Source organism: Cupressus sempervirens, chromosome 9 (assembly GCF_028749045.1).
Source record: "Cupressus sempervirens isolate cs-2001-9-10 chromosome 9, ASM2874904v1, whole genome shotgun sequence".
NCBI classification, from domain to species: Eukaryota; Viridiplantae; Streptophyta; class Pinopsida; order Cupressales; family Cupressaceae; genus Cupressus; species Cupressus sempervirens.
Genome location: NC_143126.1, coordinates 637,155,330 through 637,172,664, shown reverse-complemented (window position 1 = coordinate 637,172,664; position 17,335 = coordinate 637,155,330). Strand labels below are relative to the sequence as shown.

At 33.1% G+C, this 17,335-nt stretch overlaps 1 protein-coding gene across 1 annotated transcript; it reads left to right on the top strand.

Annotated features, from left to right (window-relative positions):
* Positions 1-11,233: 11,233 nt before the first annotated feature.
* Positions 11,234-15,258, top strand: LOC149540337 (laccase-12-like). The gene is made up of 6 exons (XM_089799553.1): positions 11,234-11,335; positions 11,690-11,841; positions 12,067-12,311; positions 13,679-13,807; positions 13,951-14,901; positions 15,016-15,258. Exons 1-6 carry the CDS (start codon positions 11,243-11,245, stop codon positions 15,144-15,146), a joined length of 1,701 nt encoding a protein of 566 aa, XP_089655679.1. The 5' UTR covers positions 11,234-11,242; the 3' UTR covers positions 15,147-15,258.
* The last annotated feature ends 2,077 nt before the right edge of the window (positions 15,259-17,335 follow it).

Below are 17,335 nucleotides of genomic sequence, written 5' to 3'. Positions count from 1 at the left end.
CTTAAAGAATTTTCAAAGTACAACATAGTGGTACAATCCATTTGATCTCACCAATCACGAATCTCAAGTTATGACATCCCAAACAAGGGTACCAAACAATCTGCATTTGTTGACACCAGTAAAAGATAGAAATTGTGTTTGGAATCGCATTTGAAAACTGATCAAATGAATTTGTCATGAGCTGAAACTTGAAACATAAAAATTCTTTGATGTCTACAATGCAACGCAAAAATAATTTCAACATTTTGGTCAACTAGTCAAAATTTATAACTCGTCAGACAGGGCTTCTTAGAATTATGTGCAATTTGCAAAAGCATGAAAACAGTAAACTACCAACTTTGAGGGATTCAAAACCTAGCCAAACGGACTTGAAACAACTCAAAATCTGAAACATAGGTTCTCAAGTATGGAGACCAAGCACTCTCAAAGAAGCCTATCATGAAACATTTATGGGTGTGAGATATTCAGTTACAAACACATCCTCCTGTCCTTGTTTGACACTTAGGTGAAAATGTAGATTTGGAACTAGCTCAAAACAAGACTTCATGAAATGGCTAGGAATGTCAATTTATCATCATGGAACACTTAAATGCACTGAATGGAGGGTGTTAGAAACATTAAACACCTTAGGGGCCTCAAAGGTATAGCCAAGTACATATGGATTAAAAGCGCTCATAGGGCTTAATTTTCTCAAAAGTGCTTAAAATTTGGGCTACAATTTTGAGCGCCAACATACTCCTCTCTTGATGTTTATAAATATTATTGATATAAATTGACTTCTTAGATCTTATTAGTTGCATTACAATTGACGTGTGTTGAATATTTATCTTATTTGTAAATCGTAGCTAATTGAAATTTTAGACCAAATCTACAAATCAAATCCAATAAATAATAAAATTTGTATCTCACATCCATGGTTTTATTCACTCCATTGTTCTCCTTTTCTCCATTATCCTATAAATAGTGGTTTTCTCTCAGTTGTTAAGCATTAACGCGAGATGACATGAAAGGGATGGATTATAGTTGCTTTATGGTGATCATGTAATGCTATATCTTCTTTGAAATTTTGTATGGGGTGGGAAAATTTTTAATTTGGTTTAGTAATACCAAACTAAATTAGGTATCCATTAATATTGGACATCTATTTTCAAAAAAATAAGAAATATATTTCAATAAAGTGGGTACAAATTTTGTGTTGAAACTTGATTTTTTTTTACACATTGAAAGGGTGAGTTAAACAAGTAAAATATGGATTTTTAAAACAAAAATTATTATTATAATAATTTGAAGTCAATTGAAACTCATAATAAACTCAATATTTACATACAACATCTTTCCATTATAGTTTATTTTTATTCCCATAAGAATTGACATAGTTATGAAGTATTAGATAATAATAAAACATATTTTCTATGTATTAATGTGATTTAAAAATAATAATAAATTATCCTAGGGTTCCCTTTTATTTTTAATCTTTTACATACATACTTGTATCTATCACCTCATTTCTATTGCATGCCTTCCCTGTCTATCTCTATCTCACTATAGATGTATCTTCATGTATATCTATATCTCTTTATATCCATCGCTCTCTTATTTAAATTTTCATCTATTTGTCTTCCTATCATAATCAATCAATTACTTAGAGGGAAACTTATGTGATGGTGTGGGGGATTAAGATTTATATTGATATGGGAGAATGAGATAAGAGATAGGGAGAAGGTGAATGAGGTAGATGGAGAGAATCTAGAGAGGAAAATACACATAACGTAGCTATATAATAATGATAGTTAATGAAAATAGATAAAGATGGTAATGGGAGAATGAAGAGGGGAAGAAAAATTGAGGGGTGGAGGGGAGAGGTATGGGATGGTGAGATGAGGGAAGGGGCAAGAGTAAGGTATAAGTGATAATTAGGAGGTAATAAATGAGTAAAGATAGTCCTAGCATATCTAAAGGTGTCCTAGGTTTCTTAAGTGATCCTAAGCAATCATCATTTGTATAATGGGCCATGGGATATATTAGTGGGTCTTAATATGCATTAATAGGTTCTAGAGGATCTTAAGATACATTAATGAGTGTAAATGAGTACTAGGACACATTGTCTAGGATACATTAAAGGTCCCTAGATGTTTTAAGAGGTCCTAGATACTTTAATGAGTTTTAAGGGTCCTAGGATACATTAATGGGTCCTAAAAATATTTGAGGGGTCCTAGATATCATAAGAAGTTCTAAGGGGCCCTAGGATGCATAACTAAACTAATTTTTTGTATTACATCTTAAGGTAATCTTTGTGTTTAGTTTCTCCTAAGGGCTCCTATGAATAATATTTGGAAATAGTATGTATTAGCGGATCTTAAGTGTCTTAAGAGGTGCAACTAAGGGGTAACTATATGAGTTAATGGGCCTTAGGATACCTTGGTGGGTGTTAAGTGGTCATAGGGTATGTCAATAGGCATTGGGATACATTTATGGGTCTTAGAAAGCCCTACAATACATTAATGAGTATTAGAAGTCATAAAGGATCCTATGTGGCTCAAGAGGAACTTAAAGATCCTAGAAAGTATTAATTTTTCCTAAAGGGGCATAAGATACATTCATGGGTCTTAGGAATTCTTAAGGGGTCTTTGATGTCCTAAGGGGTATTAAGATCTCTTGGTGCATGTGTTAATGTGTCCTAGGATACCTTAAGTGTTCATAGGAGTCTTAATGTGTCCTAAAGGGTTCTACATGTCTAAAGATGTCCTAGGTTATCCTAGATACACTAATAGGTCCTAGGAAGGCTTAATATATCCTAGATGGGCCTAACATACATTAATGGGTCCCACGATGTCTTCATGAGTCCTTGATTTCCTAAGGGATTCCAAGGTATCCTCATACATGTATTACTAAATTCTAGGATACATAATGTTTTACTTGGTATTGTTGGGGTTATTGTAGGAGATTGCATTATATGTTTTAGGATTAATACTTTTTCATTGGTGTTGAAATATTTCTTTTCATGACATTGTTAAAAGTTTAACTATTGGAGATATCGTATTAGTATGATCTTTCTATTATGTATGAGATGGAGCACAGGTTCAACTAGTCTATGGTTTTTTTATAGATGATCATTCTTAGGTTGTAGAAGTTAATATGATGATTAAGTGAGATATATGATTATCTTAAACTAGTTATTCTGGTAGTGACAGTGTTGTAGGGTTTGACTGAATGTGTCTTGGTTATGAAATATTTTATGGTGTTAATATAAGGGAGTTTTGAGTAATTGGATGTGTATCCTCAGCTGGAATGCTTCATGATTTAGAGATGTACAAGTTATTTTTATTTAATGAAGAGATTGATATTTAATGTTCACATGATGAACAATGCAGAGTTGGTGGTGGATTATGAGGTAGAGATGTTTTTGTTGCTAACGTGACATTTCATGATGTCTCTCTATGTTTCTTAACTATGTCATGTTCTTGGTATGGGATCACATTTATTTATGCAATTGGATTCAAAATATTTCTTGAAGTCTGTTTGAGTATTCTTGATTGACTTGATTAGTTATCTTGTTTGTATCTTGACCATGATTGGTGGATCATGATCTGTTGGAGATTATTTGTTTGTGTCTTGGATATGTCTTAATTGGCATACCTTTGATAATGTTGATTGTTGTAAATTATTTTTGTAATTAAGATCATGATAGGACGATATTATTTATGTTGATGATATTTATATAATGATGATATCATTTATGGAAATGGAAGTGAAGGAGGGGGAATTAGGGTATGATATTCAAAGGTGTGTGCATATGTTATATTAGAGATAATAAGAAGAGGCATGAGTGTAATCTTTTGAGACAAAGAGTTTATGTACTACATTGGCATATCAAAGATGCTATTAATTAGTTCATAATATAGTGGATTGTTGTCCACAATGGATTATTTTGCATTTTATGTTAGTTTTCCTTGGTGTAATATTAGGTTTTTGTTCCTTTTATAGAGGCATTTGTCATTGATGTGGGTTGAGTAATCTTTTGGGGGATGACAGGATCACCTAGATAACCATTAGGAGTTAAAATAGGGGAAGATGGATGAATAGACTAGTATACGGAAGTTTTAGTAATACTTTTGAGAGGTTAATCCATCTTGGTCAACCAAAAAGACAAAGAGTCCTCTAACACAACAGTGGATCTCTCCTTGGGTTTCTCTATACTGAGGACTTCCATTTTTCTTTCCTTACAGAGTTGACTCTAGTGGACCCAAAAAAAGGACTAGGGATTGGTCATACAGAAAATATGGGTAAACATAGATTTATTTAATTTTCATAGCATGAGAAATGGGTAAGGGCCAACCTAGGAAGTTAGCATGAGATAAAAGTTAAAGAGTTAGAATAAGACCTTATGGAAGGGGAAACCACCCTTGGTTTTCACTTTGGACATAGAATTAGGCAAGGAGAAATAAATCTAGAATGGGAGATTCAATTTAACATCATGGTAGAGATGATTTAGCATATAGGGAAGATATTAGAGTGGAACCTCTTAAACATACCCTCCAATATTATGAATTTGATGAAAACCATAGCCATGCATCTCCACTTGCAAAGTAGATCCTTATTGAAACTATTTTGTAGCCTTGGAATACTCTCTTCATGGCCAAAAAACCACTTCAAATTTTTCATGTTGTGTCTCTTGGATTTTCTAAGCATTTTATTTCCTTTAGGTAATATATGTATGGCCATAGTTATGGCCACAATAAAAACCATAAAAGACACTCCACCAATGCTCACCTTGCCATCATTCCCTAATTATGTATGATTGTTGACTAGTTTGGATTGTAACCCTTCATTCCCTCCACATACTTTTCCATATGCATGTTAGCATGTATTTTGATGGTATTCCTATGGGGGATCATGATTCGTGGGTTGTGTGTTGCATTCATGATAGAGTTTTTCATTGATGTCAACATAGTAGTTATTTAGTGAAGACTAGTAGAGAAATAGATACAGTTTGGCTTCACACAGTTGGAGGATTGAAGATTAGGTTATGCATATGTGAGATAATGTTATAGATTAAATCTAGATTCAACATTTAAGTGTGTGTATGGAAATATGAAGGATGGACAGAGATATGATGGATTTGATGAAGGCATCTTTTAGACCTCATTTTTAGAAAGTGGGTATTATTGTTTGGGTTGTATCTCATAATAGAGATGGAATCTAGTTGAGAAAACTTAGATAGAGGTTGAAGACATGTTTAATATGTCATGGCTAACCATCTACATTCATTTGATTAATGAGTGAAAAGTTATGAAGATTGTGAGTTACCAAATTACATGGAATTATGAAAAAACTATAATATTGTAATGTAACATGTCAACATAATATCTTAAGTTGGTCTTATATTATTATTAAAAATTGGGATAGCCTAAATGCTGACTCAATAATTTGTTTTAGGACTTGGTATAAAGTAAAGGTCATTTCCTTGGATGTAAAGTGTGATAGGTGGTCATACCCATGTTATGTATTGTGTGAGCTTATGCATGAATATGTTTTAGATTGTAGAAGAGATTGGCACAGTTAAGGAATGGTGAGATCCCAAGAAGACAAATTTTGAAATAGAAGTTGATGTTGGACAATTGTTAATGTACACTTATATTATTTAGTGAGAATAGTATTGAAGTTGTTTGGACAATGAATCCTTTTATCTTCCTTTCAACACCTAACAAGGTTAGAATCTCTTAACATGGATTAAAAGTCTCCTAATAGGGACTCATATGTATAATTGAACATATTTGATTGACTCCTAAAAGGGTCCATCCTTTATCAAGGAATGTTTATATTAGTCCAAACAAATACAATTGGAAATTAGCGGTCTTTACCTCTCGAGTCCCCAAAATCTCTAGTTCAACCTAAGATGTAGCCAATGCAACTTAAGTCACAGTGTGAAGGACCCACGTCACAATCAGAAGGACTCGAGTTGCAACTGGTGCAAGCTAAGTCACAATCTGAAAGACCCAAGTTGCAGGCAGTAGGAAATGAGCATAATTTAGAAGATCATATTGAGCATGGTGAACCAAGTGAAACTAGTTCTAAATCCAATGTGCCTGTACTTACAAGATATATCAAAAGGGATCATGCACCCAAGAAAATCATTGGAGATCAATAAAAATGCACTATGAAAAGAAAAAAATTAAAAGGTACATGTTTTCTTGCTAAATTTGAGCCTAAAATAGTTAAACATGCATTGGATAATCAAAGTTTAATTGAAGCAATGAATGAAAAGATTGATCAATTTGAGAGGAACAAAACTTGGACTCTTGTTCCTAGACCCAAGGACAAAAATGTAATTGGCACAAAATGGGTATTCAAAAATAAGCCGAATGAAGATGGAGAAGTATCAAGGAACAAGGCAAGGTTAGTATGCAAAGGTTATTCTCAAGAAGGTATTGATTATGGTGAAAATGTTTCTCCTGTTGCAAGATTAGAAGGTGTTAGAATACTACTTGCTTATGTTGCAAATAAGGGATTCAAAGTGTATCAAATGGATGTGAGATTATGATTCTTCAATGGAATCCTAGAAGAAGAAGTCTACATTGAGCAACTTGAAGGTTTTATAGATCCTAGAAAAAGAGACATGGTTTTCAGATTACACAAAGTTTTATATGGTCTCAAGCAAGCCCCCAAAGCATGGTATGACATATTGCACAGTTATCTAGTAAAGATTGGTTTTCAAAGGACAAATGACAATAATAGTCTATACATCAAAGAAGGACTAGGAAAGAAGATATTGTTGGAAGAAATATTTGTAGATGATATATTATTTATTGGATATGATGACTTATGTAAATCCTTCTTTGAAGAGATAAGTAAGGAATTTGAAATCTATAGAAGAAGGATGACATCTACATTACTCAATCAAAGTACATCAAGGAGATATTGAAGAAGTTTGGAATGGAGGATTCTAGACCAAATGGAACACCTATGTCTACTAGACATAAGCTTTCCAAAAATGATGATTCCAAAGATGTAGATCAGACTACATATAGATCAATGATTGGAAAACTTCAGTATGTAGTGTACACAAGACTTGAAATTGCACTAGCAGTTGGTATGGTGGCAAGATTTTTAGCTAATCTAAGAGAAAATCATATGATGGAAATAAAAATAATTATGAGGTATCTAAAAGGTACTGAAGATTATGGATTATGGTACAAGAAAGGAGGCAACTTTGAATTGAAAGCCTTCATTGATACTGATTGGGAAGGAAGTATTGATGATAGGAAGAGCACCACTGGTGGAGCATTCTTTCTTGGAAAGAGGCTAGTTTCTTTTAATATATATTTTCTGCTAGTGGTGTACTTGTTGGATGTTTTTACTATGGGTTGTTACATATTGGTTGGATGTCATTTATTGTTGACAATTGACTTTTATTGATGAGTTTTAGATGTCCATTGGTGGTGTATGTATTATTGAAGTTATTGATTGAGGATTACTCTATTTGATGAGAGTTGTTATTTGTTAGTTACCATACTTTGACATTTGACACTTTTCTTGGAAATGGTTATCTTTTATTCTTGTATCTCTTTGGCTTCAATACTTGAGTTATACTTGGTATGTGTTGTTGACTTTGGTATATGGTGTTGGAATTAGTTGAGTGTCTATTTGACTTTGGTCATCTTTCTTTATCAATAGTTTGTATACCCTTGAGTTATATTTGGCTATTAGGATTCCTTGTCTAGGATTAATTTTATGATTTGATATTTGTATGGGGATTGTACATTATCTCTCCTACATGGTGGAAATTGGAGCCTAATTAGATGAGCACGAGGTAGTGACTTCTTACCATTTAGGTCTCCCTCAGATTGAAAGATGTTAGATGTTCACTGATGTAGTTGTATCATTATCGTTCATGTTCTTTTCCTAGAGACTTCCATTCATTTGATGTATCAATGTATAATGTATCTTGTATTTTGAGATCCTATAGGATGTAGTATTTTATTTTGATGTACTTGTATTTATTATTGTATACCCTAGGATATGTGCACAATGGATGTCGTTACTTGGATGTTCTTTATCATATCAGTTGTATGTATTTTTTATTTGTTTATGATTGTGGACATTGTGCTTAAGATTAAAACTAATTAATATTGTTTTCTTAAACATGACTCAACATTAAGGAATCCTTGAGGAATGGAAATTGTATTTATAATTGTGTGTGTGTAGTTAATGTGTATATCGCTTTTGTATTGTTATCTTGTGTTGTACACACTTTTAAAAAAAAATCGGTAAAATATTGTAACATAGTAGGTTAATTTCTCTTAGGTTCCCAAGTGGGGCATTACAAAAAAAAAGACATTCAACAAGTGATTGAAGAACTGAAGAAAATAAAAATAATGTATTGGCCATTACAGAAGGTGGAGCCGAGGGATAATAGGGAACTGAAACAAAACCAAGATATTTGGAAATACTTTTAGGATGCATAAGGTTTGCCAATTACATTGAGTTAGTGAGAGGCTTCAATAGTGATCTTTCCTCTCAATTCACTAACTCATAGCACAAGGGTTTTGTGACTATAGGAAGCATCCAGTTTACTATTTCCTTATAATTAATTGTAGAGGCCATAAGCCTAAATTGTGAAGACCAGAAGGTGGAAAGAAAGTGTCAAGCTAAATTAAAAAACTACCAAAAGAAATTCTTTGAAGGTAATGAGAAGGTGGAACAGGTGAACTCTAACAATGGGTATGATAGACTTACTCTCCCTCCCACATTTTCTATTATTTTCCTCTGCATTATGAAATATTTTACATGTGAAGGGAGATTTAACCCTTATCATGCCTATCACTTCTCCTTGTTGGATTTTATTCATAATGGGGAGAAAATCAATGTTTCATTCTTTCTGTTATCTTCCTTAATGGGAAGTATTGACAATGGTGACAACCATCTGCTCCATCAGGGGCATATCTTTGTGTTATACTATAATGTAAATTCTCTCACCACCTGACCTTTAGTAGGAGCCTAAGTTGTGGGAAACAGCTGGTCGAGACTAGCTCAAGTGCAAAATTTGAGGGAATTAGTTCCCCCCTAATATGAACCCTGGCAAGGAAGACTCTAATCCTGGGACCCAAAAAGAGGGCAATGCTGGCCTGTTGAGCCCTAGAAATGAACCTAAGAAAAATAACACTCTCAAAGAAACCCTTTTTTTGAAACTCCCTCTAAACAAAAGAATTACCCCCCAGAAAAGTCAAGGTCCCACCTCTAAAAGAAACAAGATTGAAAGAGACATCATTGATGTTGACAAATAAGGGACCAAGGATGAGGATAGAAAGGAAACAACTATAACTAGGACTAGCAAAAACCATGAGGCTACCTCTGCAAAGAGAATATCTAAACACCTCCAAAAGAAAAAAGAACAAACCCAAAATAAAATTGAGAAGGAAAAGCCAATTACTATGGACGAACTAAATTTCCTTTAAGCTAAGACTAAAGTGTTCAACAACATGGAAAATGAGAAATTGAAGGATGTTGATTATGTAGAGGAGGAGGATGAAAGCTATAACGTGGAAGATCAGGAAGTGGAAATGGAAGAACAAGAGGCTAGAATTAAAGTGGATTTGGGTGAGGACATGGAGGATCAAAATAAACCTATAGAGGAAATTTATCAGAAATAGGGGAACCAAAATCATAAAGAGGAAGAGGAGGATAGGAATGTAGAAATAGTTAACCTTCATAAATAGATTAAAGAGTCAGAAAACAAGCTAACCAATAATTTGGTTGCAATTTAGAGAAAACTGGAGTCCTTGCCTAGAATGTATAAAGAGGCTATAACCAACATTGAATTGGGGGTCTTTGCTTCAACTATCTATAATGTTCAGAGGGAAATCATGGGGAAAATAGTCATGGGCATGGTCACTAGCAAAAGCAAGATGTGGAAGATAAAGAAGTAGACACGAAAAACAAGGATAAAGATCAGGAGGTGAAGGATGTCACTGACTGGCAAGGGGAGCTTTCCCAACTAGTCAAGGACTGGAATGACTTTAAGAAAGCTTAGTTGTCTTTTTACTCTCTGGATTTTTATGTTAGCCTCTTTCAAAGGTTTTAAAACTTTTTTAAAATACTTTAAAGTTTAGGATGTTTCTTAATACTCTGAACTTATGTATCTTTAAGCTTAGAAAGTTTTTGTTTGATAAGAACATAAGTTTTCATATGTTGTTAAACTATTACATCTATGTTTTATGTAGACATTGTATATCAATTCCTACTTTTGGATTGATTTTTGTGTGTATGTGTTGTTTAGTAGGTTATGTTAGATGCTTTCTTTGATCAATTTAATTTTTCCTCTCAAATTGAGTATTCTTAGCTTTGTTAGAATTTTGGATATTGTTTTTTATAATTTTGTGGGAAGAGTTATTTATATGCTAGTTTAGGTTGTTGTGGCAAGTTGTCTAGTTGTAATAGCACCTCCATTATTAAAAATATACAATAAATTAAAAAATATAATAACTAGATTGTACTTAAATATCAATTCAACCAAATTTACAACAAACATAATTTATAACTTTTAAATTAATCACCTTAACAAATCAAAATCAAAACCAAAAATAATAAATACTATTTAATATATCTTTCCTTACAAAAATTTATTAGAATAAATTCAATTTAAAAAGATGAATTTTATATAAATTATCATCACGCTTCTCAGCACGATATTGGCGTTTCATTTCTTTCTCCATTGTAGGAATAGATAATCTGCGTTTAAAACGTCGTAGAATTAAACAAATGTGAGAAAACTATATATGTCAATAACATGCACATCATGTTTGTCCAACACTTATCTTAAACAAGAGCCAACTTTGTGAATCTAATAATTTTAAAATGTTGTTAATCAGCCCCACAGTTAATAGACAAGCAATGCCTTTATTGCAATACAATTGCAAAACTACAACGAAGAAAACAAAAGCCGTCGAGGTCCCATTGAATCTCCATAATAAAACACAAATAAATAGACAGGCAGCCTCTTATTTCACGTGGACAACAAACAAATATAATCACCCATAGTAAAAAAAATCTACATTATTGCCTTCTCCCATGTGATTTGAACTCTTAGGGTTTCGCCTATTCAGCCACGTGATAATTAATCCTGAACTAGTTATGCTTCTTGGCCCTATATATACCACTACACAAGCACCCTCATGCTATGCAAAGTACAGTCTACAAACTAAGTTTCAATACTGAAAGACTGTATTCTTTCAATATCTTGATAATGTCAAAAAGTTCCCTCATGGTGCTGCTGTTTGCATTCATTGTCTCATTTAATTCTCTCTCATCGGCAGAATTGATTACTCAGACATTTGTTGTAAGTAGATTTTAATATGATTGTGTTTTTGTCATGAACAGAAAGATTACTAGACGTAGATATTTGCTCAATTTAATCTATCATGCAAGTGCCACAATATAAAACTCTATGATTGATGTTTTGGCTTATCGTTATTGTGAGATCAAATGGTATTTAATAGAATTGGCGCGTAGTATCATATATTTTTTTCCTTTCTTTCCTGGTGTGTGGTACTTTATAATATTATATATATATGGCTATAACTCAGCTGTTTCGTAGGTTGATTATAAAGAAAATCTAGGGATACACCAACACATACTCCTATGCAAGAGTTATAACACAGAAAAACGAATCTGTTTTTGTTGATTCCCACAGATTCAAAAGACAAATATTACTCGGTTTTGTAAGAATTATACCATAGTCACAGTGAATGGACAGCTCCCTGGTCCAACCGTGTATGCCCGAAATGGTGATACACTCAATATCACTGTTATTAACAGCGCCCAATACAATGCTACCATCCACTGGTAAATATTCTACCTCTTTTTAATCTGGTTTTCATTATTCCATTGATAATATACTGATAATTATCATTATTCCATTGATAATACACTGATAATTTTCATTATTCCACTGCTATATATTATTCCATTGATAATATACTGATAATTATCAGTATAAGTACTGATAATTAACTATATATTATTCCATTGATAATGCAAAAACCCATTAACAGTAATTTGCTTTTTCAGGCATGGAATAAGGCAGATTCGCAACTCATGGGCTGATGGGCCAGGGTACATTACACAGTGTCCCATCCAACCAGGCGGCCAATTTACTTACACATTCACAATTATTGATCAGGAAGGAACATTGTGGTGGCATGCCCATGTGGCATGGCTCCGTGCAACAGTTCATGGAGCAATGGTCATCCTTCCAAAGATGGGCAGCTCTTATCCTTTTCCTCAACCCTATGCTGAGATCCCTCTAGTGCTAGGTAATTGACATTATAAATTTAAACAAAATCCGATGTGTCTATTAATCTTTTTTAATATAAAATTTTAGTTTTAGTGATGAAATAAGTATTCATTTAGTTCTATATTTTATTTTTACAAAATTTATTTATTTCACTTCTTGTTATTATCAAAATTGTCTTATTTAGTATATTCTTATGACTATTGTGTAAATTTGATATTTATTACATTTTAAAATTTTATTTTCTATATTAAACTTTTTAATCCAACACTTATTGAGCTATTTTTGAGTTTTAGTATATTCTTATGAATATTCTGTACATTTGATATTTTTTACATTTTAAAATTTTATTTTCTATACTAAACTTTTTAATCCAATACTTATTGAGCTATTTTTGAGTTTTAAATTTTTTACCTCAAATTTAGTTGACTCCAATCTATTTATTTTCAGCACAAACTAATATGATGCATAGTTTGCATAATTATTACAATGGAATAATACTTTGATAGTTTTTTTATAGACTAGTCTAATAGTATTAGAAATTATTGACCAACAATGATCTTATTTCAAAAATAATATTAGTTATCTCTATACTTGCTTACTATCTGCGAGTGCTTAACATGTAATTGAAAAGTTCTTCTATGAGATGGCCAAAGAAAATCATTTTATTGTGATTTAATTTAAGTAAGTTATTATAAATGTTGTGAGTCCTTAATAACTAGTAAGAAGTAGAGATTTTATGATCTACAGAATAAGAACTTACTATCAATAAGATTAGATCTATAAGATAAAAGATAAATTTTCATTACTCAAATTTATATATTCAATTTAGAAATAATAACAATTCATTGTGAAATTTTAATAACAAGAATATCGCCATAAAAATTCAAATCCATATATAGACAGCATTAAAAAAATATTCATCTACATCCTTGAAAATACAACTTTTTTCCGTTTGCTTTACACTATTTCATAGTAACATATAATTATAATTACTTACATCATAGAAAATTAATGAAGGTCAATTTATATCTTATCATAGGCATTTCATTTTAGCAGTATTGTAGTTAGAGTGTATTATTGCTTTATTTATCAATCAAAAGGATTAGTACGTTGCAATCAGTATCAACGACTATAAAATAGGTCAACAGCTAAGGAGAACAACTCTCTAAAAACCCTAAGTGATCTTTTGTGTTGTCCAAAAAATAGCCCCTCTGATATCTGAGAGCATTTGCCAAACAATCTGCTATTATTTCAATAAGGAATGTGCTTACTTCGATTGATTCAGCTTTCCATCTTTTAGGCTTGTCCATTGTTGGTTCATGCTGGACTGTAATGGCAATTCGTACTAACTCTAGCTACTGGAAAATTAATGATAAAAATGAACAGGGGAGTGGTGGAACACTGATGCTAACGAAGTCGAAGAGACAATGAGTGAGAATGGAGGTGCGCCAGCTTTTTCAGATGGTTTCACTATAAATGGAGAGCCAGGAGATCTCTATAACTGCTCATCCTCAGGTAAAGCCTCTAGAACACAAAAATAATTAGTTCTACACATTTTGATCCAAAAATGAGTATAAATGAGGGACACCCACTTTCAGTTCTAACTAAACAAACTCAGCACAGAAAACTTTGTGAGAAATTTAATTTTGTGATTGCAGGAACAAGAAGGTTCCTTATACAAAAGGCCAAAACCTATCTTCTCCGAATCGTCAATGCTGCAGTCAATAATCATCTCTTTTTCAAGATCGCATCACACAATCTCACAGTGGTATCTGCGGATGCCTCCTACACGAAGCAATACCCAACAGACATTCTCTTTTTAACATCTGGTCAGACCGTAGATGTGCTTCTCACAACCAATCAATCTGCAGCCCAATACTATGTGGCAGCCAAGCTATACACTACTCAAGCCGAAGCATTTATTAATGACACCACAACAACCGCCATTTTAGAGTACGTGGGTTATAATGCATCTATTGCTCCAATCCTTCCAGTCCTTCCACTATTCAACGACACCGAAACAGTGACCAACTTTACCAAATCCCTACGAAGCTTGGCTTCAGAGGAACATCCTGTGGATGTTCCCACAGACATAAGTGACAGTAGTATCATAACCGTAGGACTTGGTTTAAGTCCCTGTCCAACTGGATATAATGCATCCAGTAACTGTACTGCCCCTAACACCAGAAGATTGGCTGCCAGTATGAACAACATGTCTTTTGTGCTGCCAGACATCGACATTCTGCAAGCCTATTACTCCGGCATTGATGGAGTTTATACCACAGACTTTCCTTCAAATCCACCAGTTGAGTATGATTACACTGGCGATGTAGACGAATCTCTGTGGGCGCCTGTTATGGGCACAAGAGTGAAAGTGATTGAATATAATGCCACAGTTCAGATTGTGTTCCAGGGAACCAGTATCTTCCAGGAAGACAACCATCCAATGCATATTCATGGGTATGATTTCTATGTGGTGGGAGAGGGGTTTGGTAATTATGTTGAAGCTAATCAGAGCTCTTTCAATGTGAAAGATCCTCCTCAACGGAATACTGTCGGGGTTCCTGTCAATGGATGGACTGCTCTCAGATTCAAAGCTAGCAATCCGGGTAAGAAATAGAAAAACATGAATTTCTGTCACTGTTCTGGACATGAAATATGGCTTGGAATTGAAGATTTTGAATGTATGTATGGTGGGCTAAAATGATTGTTTGCGTGTGCAGGTGTCTGGTTCGTGCATTGTCACTTTGATGATCATGTAACATGGGGGTTGAACATGGCGTTAATAGTGAAGAACGGTCCCACTGAGCAAGAAAGTTTGACGGGTCCTCCAAATGGCCTCCCACAATGCTAGAGCAACACATAGCTTCAGAGATTTCAGTTTGGTGTTAATGAAGGAGTGAGTAGTGTAAACTGTTTAAAAGCAAGGGTAAAACTTGTCTTTTTAATTCAAATGTATTATCTCATGAAGAGCATTGTGTTGTGTTAATAAATAAAATATGCTGCATGTTTTTTTTGGTAAGAATTTTAAACAAAATCATATTTTATAAACTAATTTTATAGGGATTTTTTAATAATAATTATTTTTAAAAATAGAATAAATAAAATTACAATTATTTAAAAGAAAAATACTATTCTGAAAATTCTGATTGGATAAAGTGCTCCGAGTGTCCAAAATCTTACAAATTAGTCAAGCGATAGAAGAAAAGAGAACACACAAGAAGTGAGACCACCCAACAAAAGACAAACGACCTAAATAGAACTCAAAGATGCAAATAGATAAAACTAAAAATAACCACACCTATATGATCCCATTTAAGAAGAGGGGATCTTAATGAGTTTATAATATTGAATTAATTCATTTAGCACATGCAAAAAGGAGGCCTTTTCCATTCTGTCGCATGTGTAGCATAGATCAATTGAAGCTTCCACATTCAAACTCAGTGTCATTTTCTTTTCCTTTTTCCATGCTTGTGTTCAAGCTCCTCTTAAAGGATTTATGGATAGCTTCATGCCTTGTTCATAATATCATAAATGGTTTCCTTTTCTTCTTCATCAAGCGACACTAACTCAGAGATCCTTGATCTAAATCTCAATATTATCCTAGATTTTGTGTCTATTAGCAAGATCGCTAGTCAAAGCCAAATTCATCTCATCATGAATTGCCATAGATTGATTTCCAACTCTCATATTTGCATCTATCAAAGCCTCAAGCCTATTAATTTCCTTTTTGATCATATGTAATTGAGATAACATCAATTTGATAATTTCATTTTGTTTATTATAAAACACACACAACTTGTCAATTGTTTCTACCATTTCATGAAACTCAACACTCTAGAAAGACATAGTAGGGAAGTGAGGAGGTGTGGTAGGTGAATCTAGAAAAGGATTATGACTTGAATATTTAGGTGTGGATGGGGAATTCACAATCATCTCATCTAATCCAAAAATATAGGAGGAAGCAAAAGCCTCATAAACATGAAAGACCTTGGTTTGCACCACATTCATGTTCTTGACTACTTTCTTCATCTTAGCAATTTTCTAAGGGTTAACCAAGTTTTCTTTGGATATAACAAGGAGTGATTTATCCAAACAAAACAAAAAGGACTATTTACAATCTTTGGTATTGGACAACTCAACAATAATGTTAGGATTATTGGAGGCGGAAGGGCTAGGTCTATAGGTAGTAGAGAGAGATAAATTAAAATTATACAATCAAGTAACAAGACTTTATTGAGGGGAAGTCTATCCTTTACTCTAGTGGTAGCCACTAGGTTGGAAAAAGAATATAAATTTCATAATGAAATATTAATCTTGGCTCCATGTCTATAGTGATTAAGCATAAGAAATTATTAATAATAAAATCATTTAAACTTACCATCCAGTTTGATGTACTTTATGAGAAGGCAAGTGCAAGAATTTGAGTTGACTTAAGGGAAATTTTTGTTGAACATGTCAAAAAATTGAGAGGTACAAATAAATTATTCCACAAAACCTTCCAAAACTTATGCTTAGTTGCTAAACACATTTTTTTAAAAGCATTAACTTTTATTCTATTTGTATCCACATCAAACATTAATAATAGATGTAACTATGAAAGCAAATAAACACCAACACAAACAACACTAAAATTTATGTAAAAAAAAAAATGAAATGTCCCCTTTTTTATTTTATATGATATTTAAAGCCTCTAATCAGGTTTTTAAAATCAAACAACCAAACAACCAATATTTCAAAGATCCACCGATTTCTCAATAAAACCCAAATCGGGTATGCCCGAAATAGTGCCAAAAACTTCACAGCTTCACATATTATTAATAAATTTGAAAGTGGGCATTTTTACAAAAAATTCACCATCATAATTTCCTACAAAATGACATTTCTAGATCTATATAGCATTTACACAACAGATCCCAAACGGAGGACAAAAACATTGCTCATCGGGCTCCCGAAAATAACACAAAATAGCCCGAAAACACCACAAAAACACTAATAATATATCACAGAAGTATAGCCACAACCAAATACATTTATTCAAAT

Excerpts from the sequence above, each read along its gene's own strand:
- LOC149540337 (XM_089799553.1), top strand. The coding sequence starts at position 11,243 with ATGTCAAAAAGTTCCCTCATGGTGCTGCTGTTTGCATTCATTGTCTCA. Across the intron at positions 11,336-11,689 it reads TGATTACTCAGACATTTGTT|ATTCAAAAGACAAATATTAC; the intron begins GTAAGTAGATTT and ends TGATTCCCACAG. Across the intron at positions 13,808-13,950 it reads CTATAACTGCTCATCCTCAG|GAACAAGAAGGTTCCTTATA; the intron begins GTAAAGCCTCTA and ends TTGTGATTGCAG.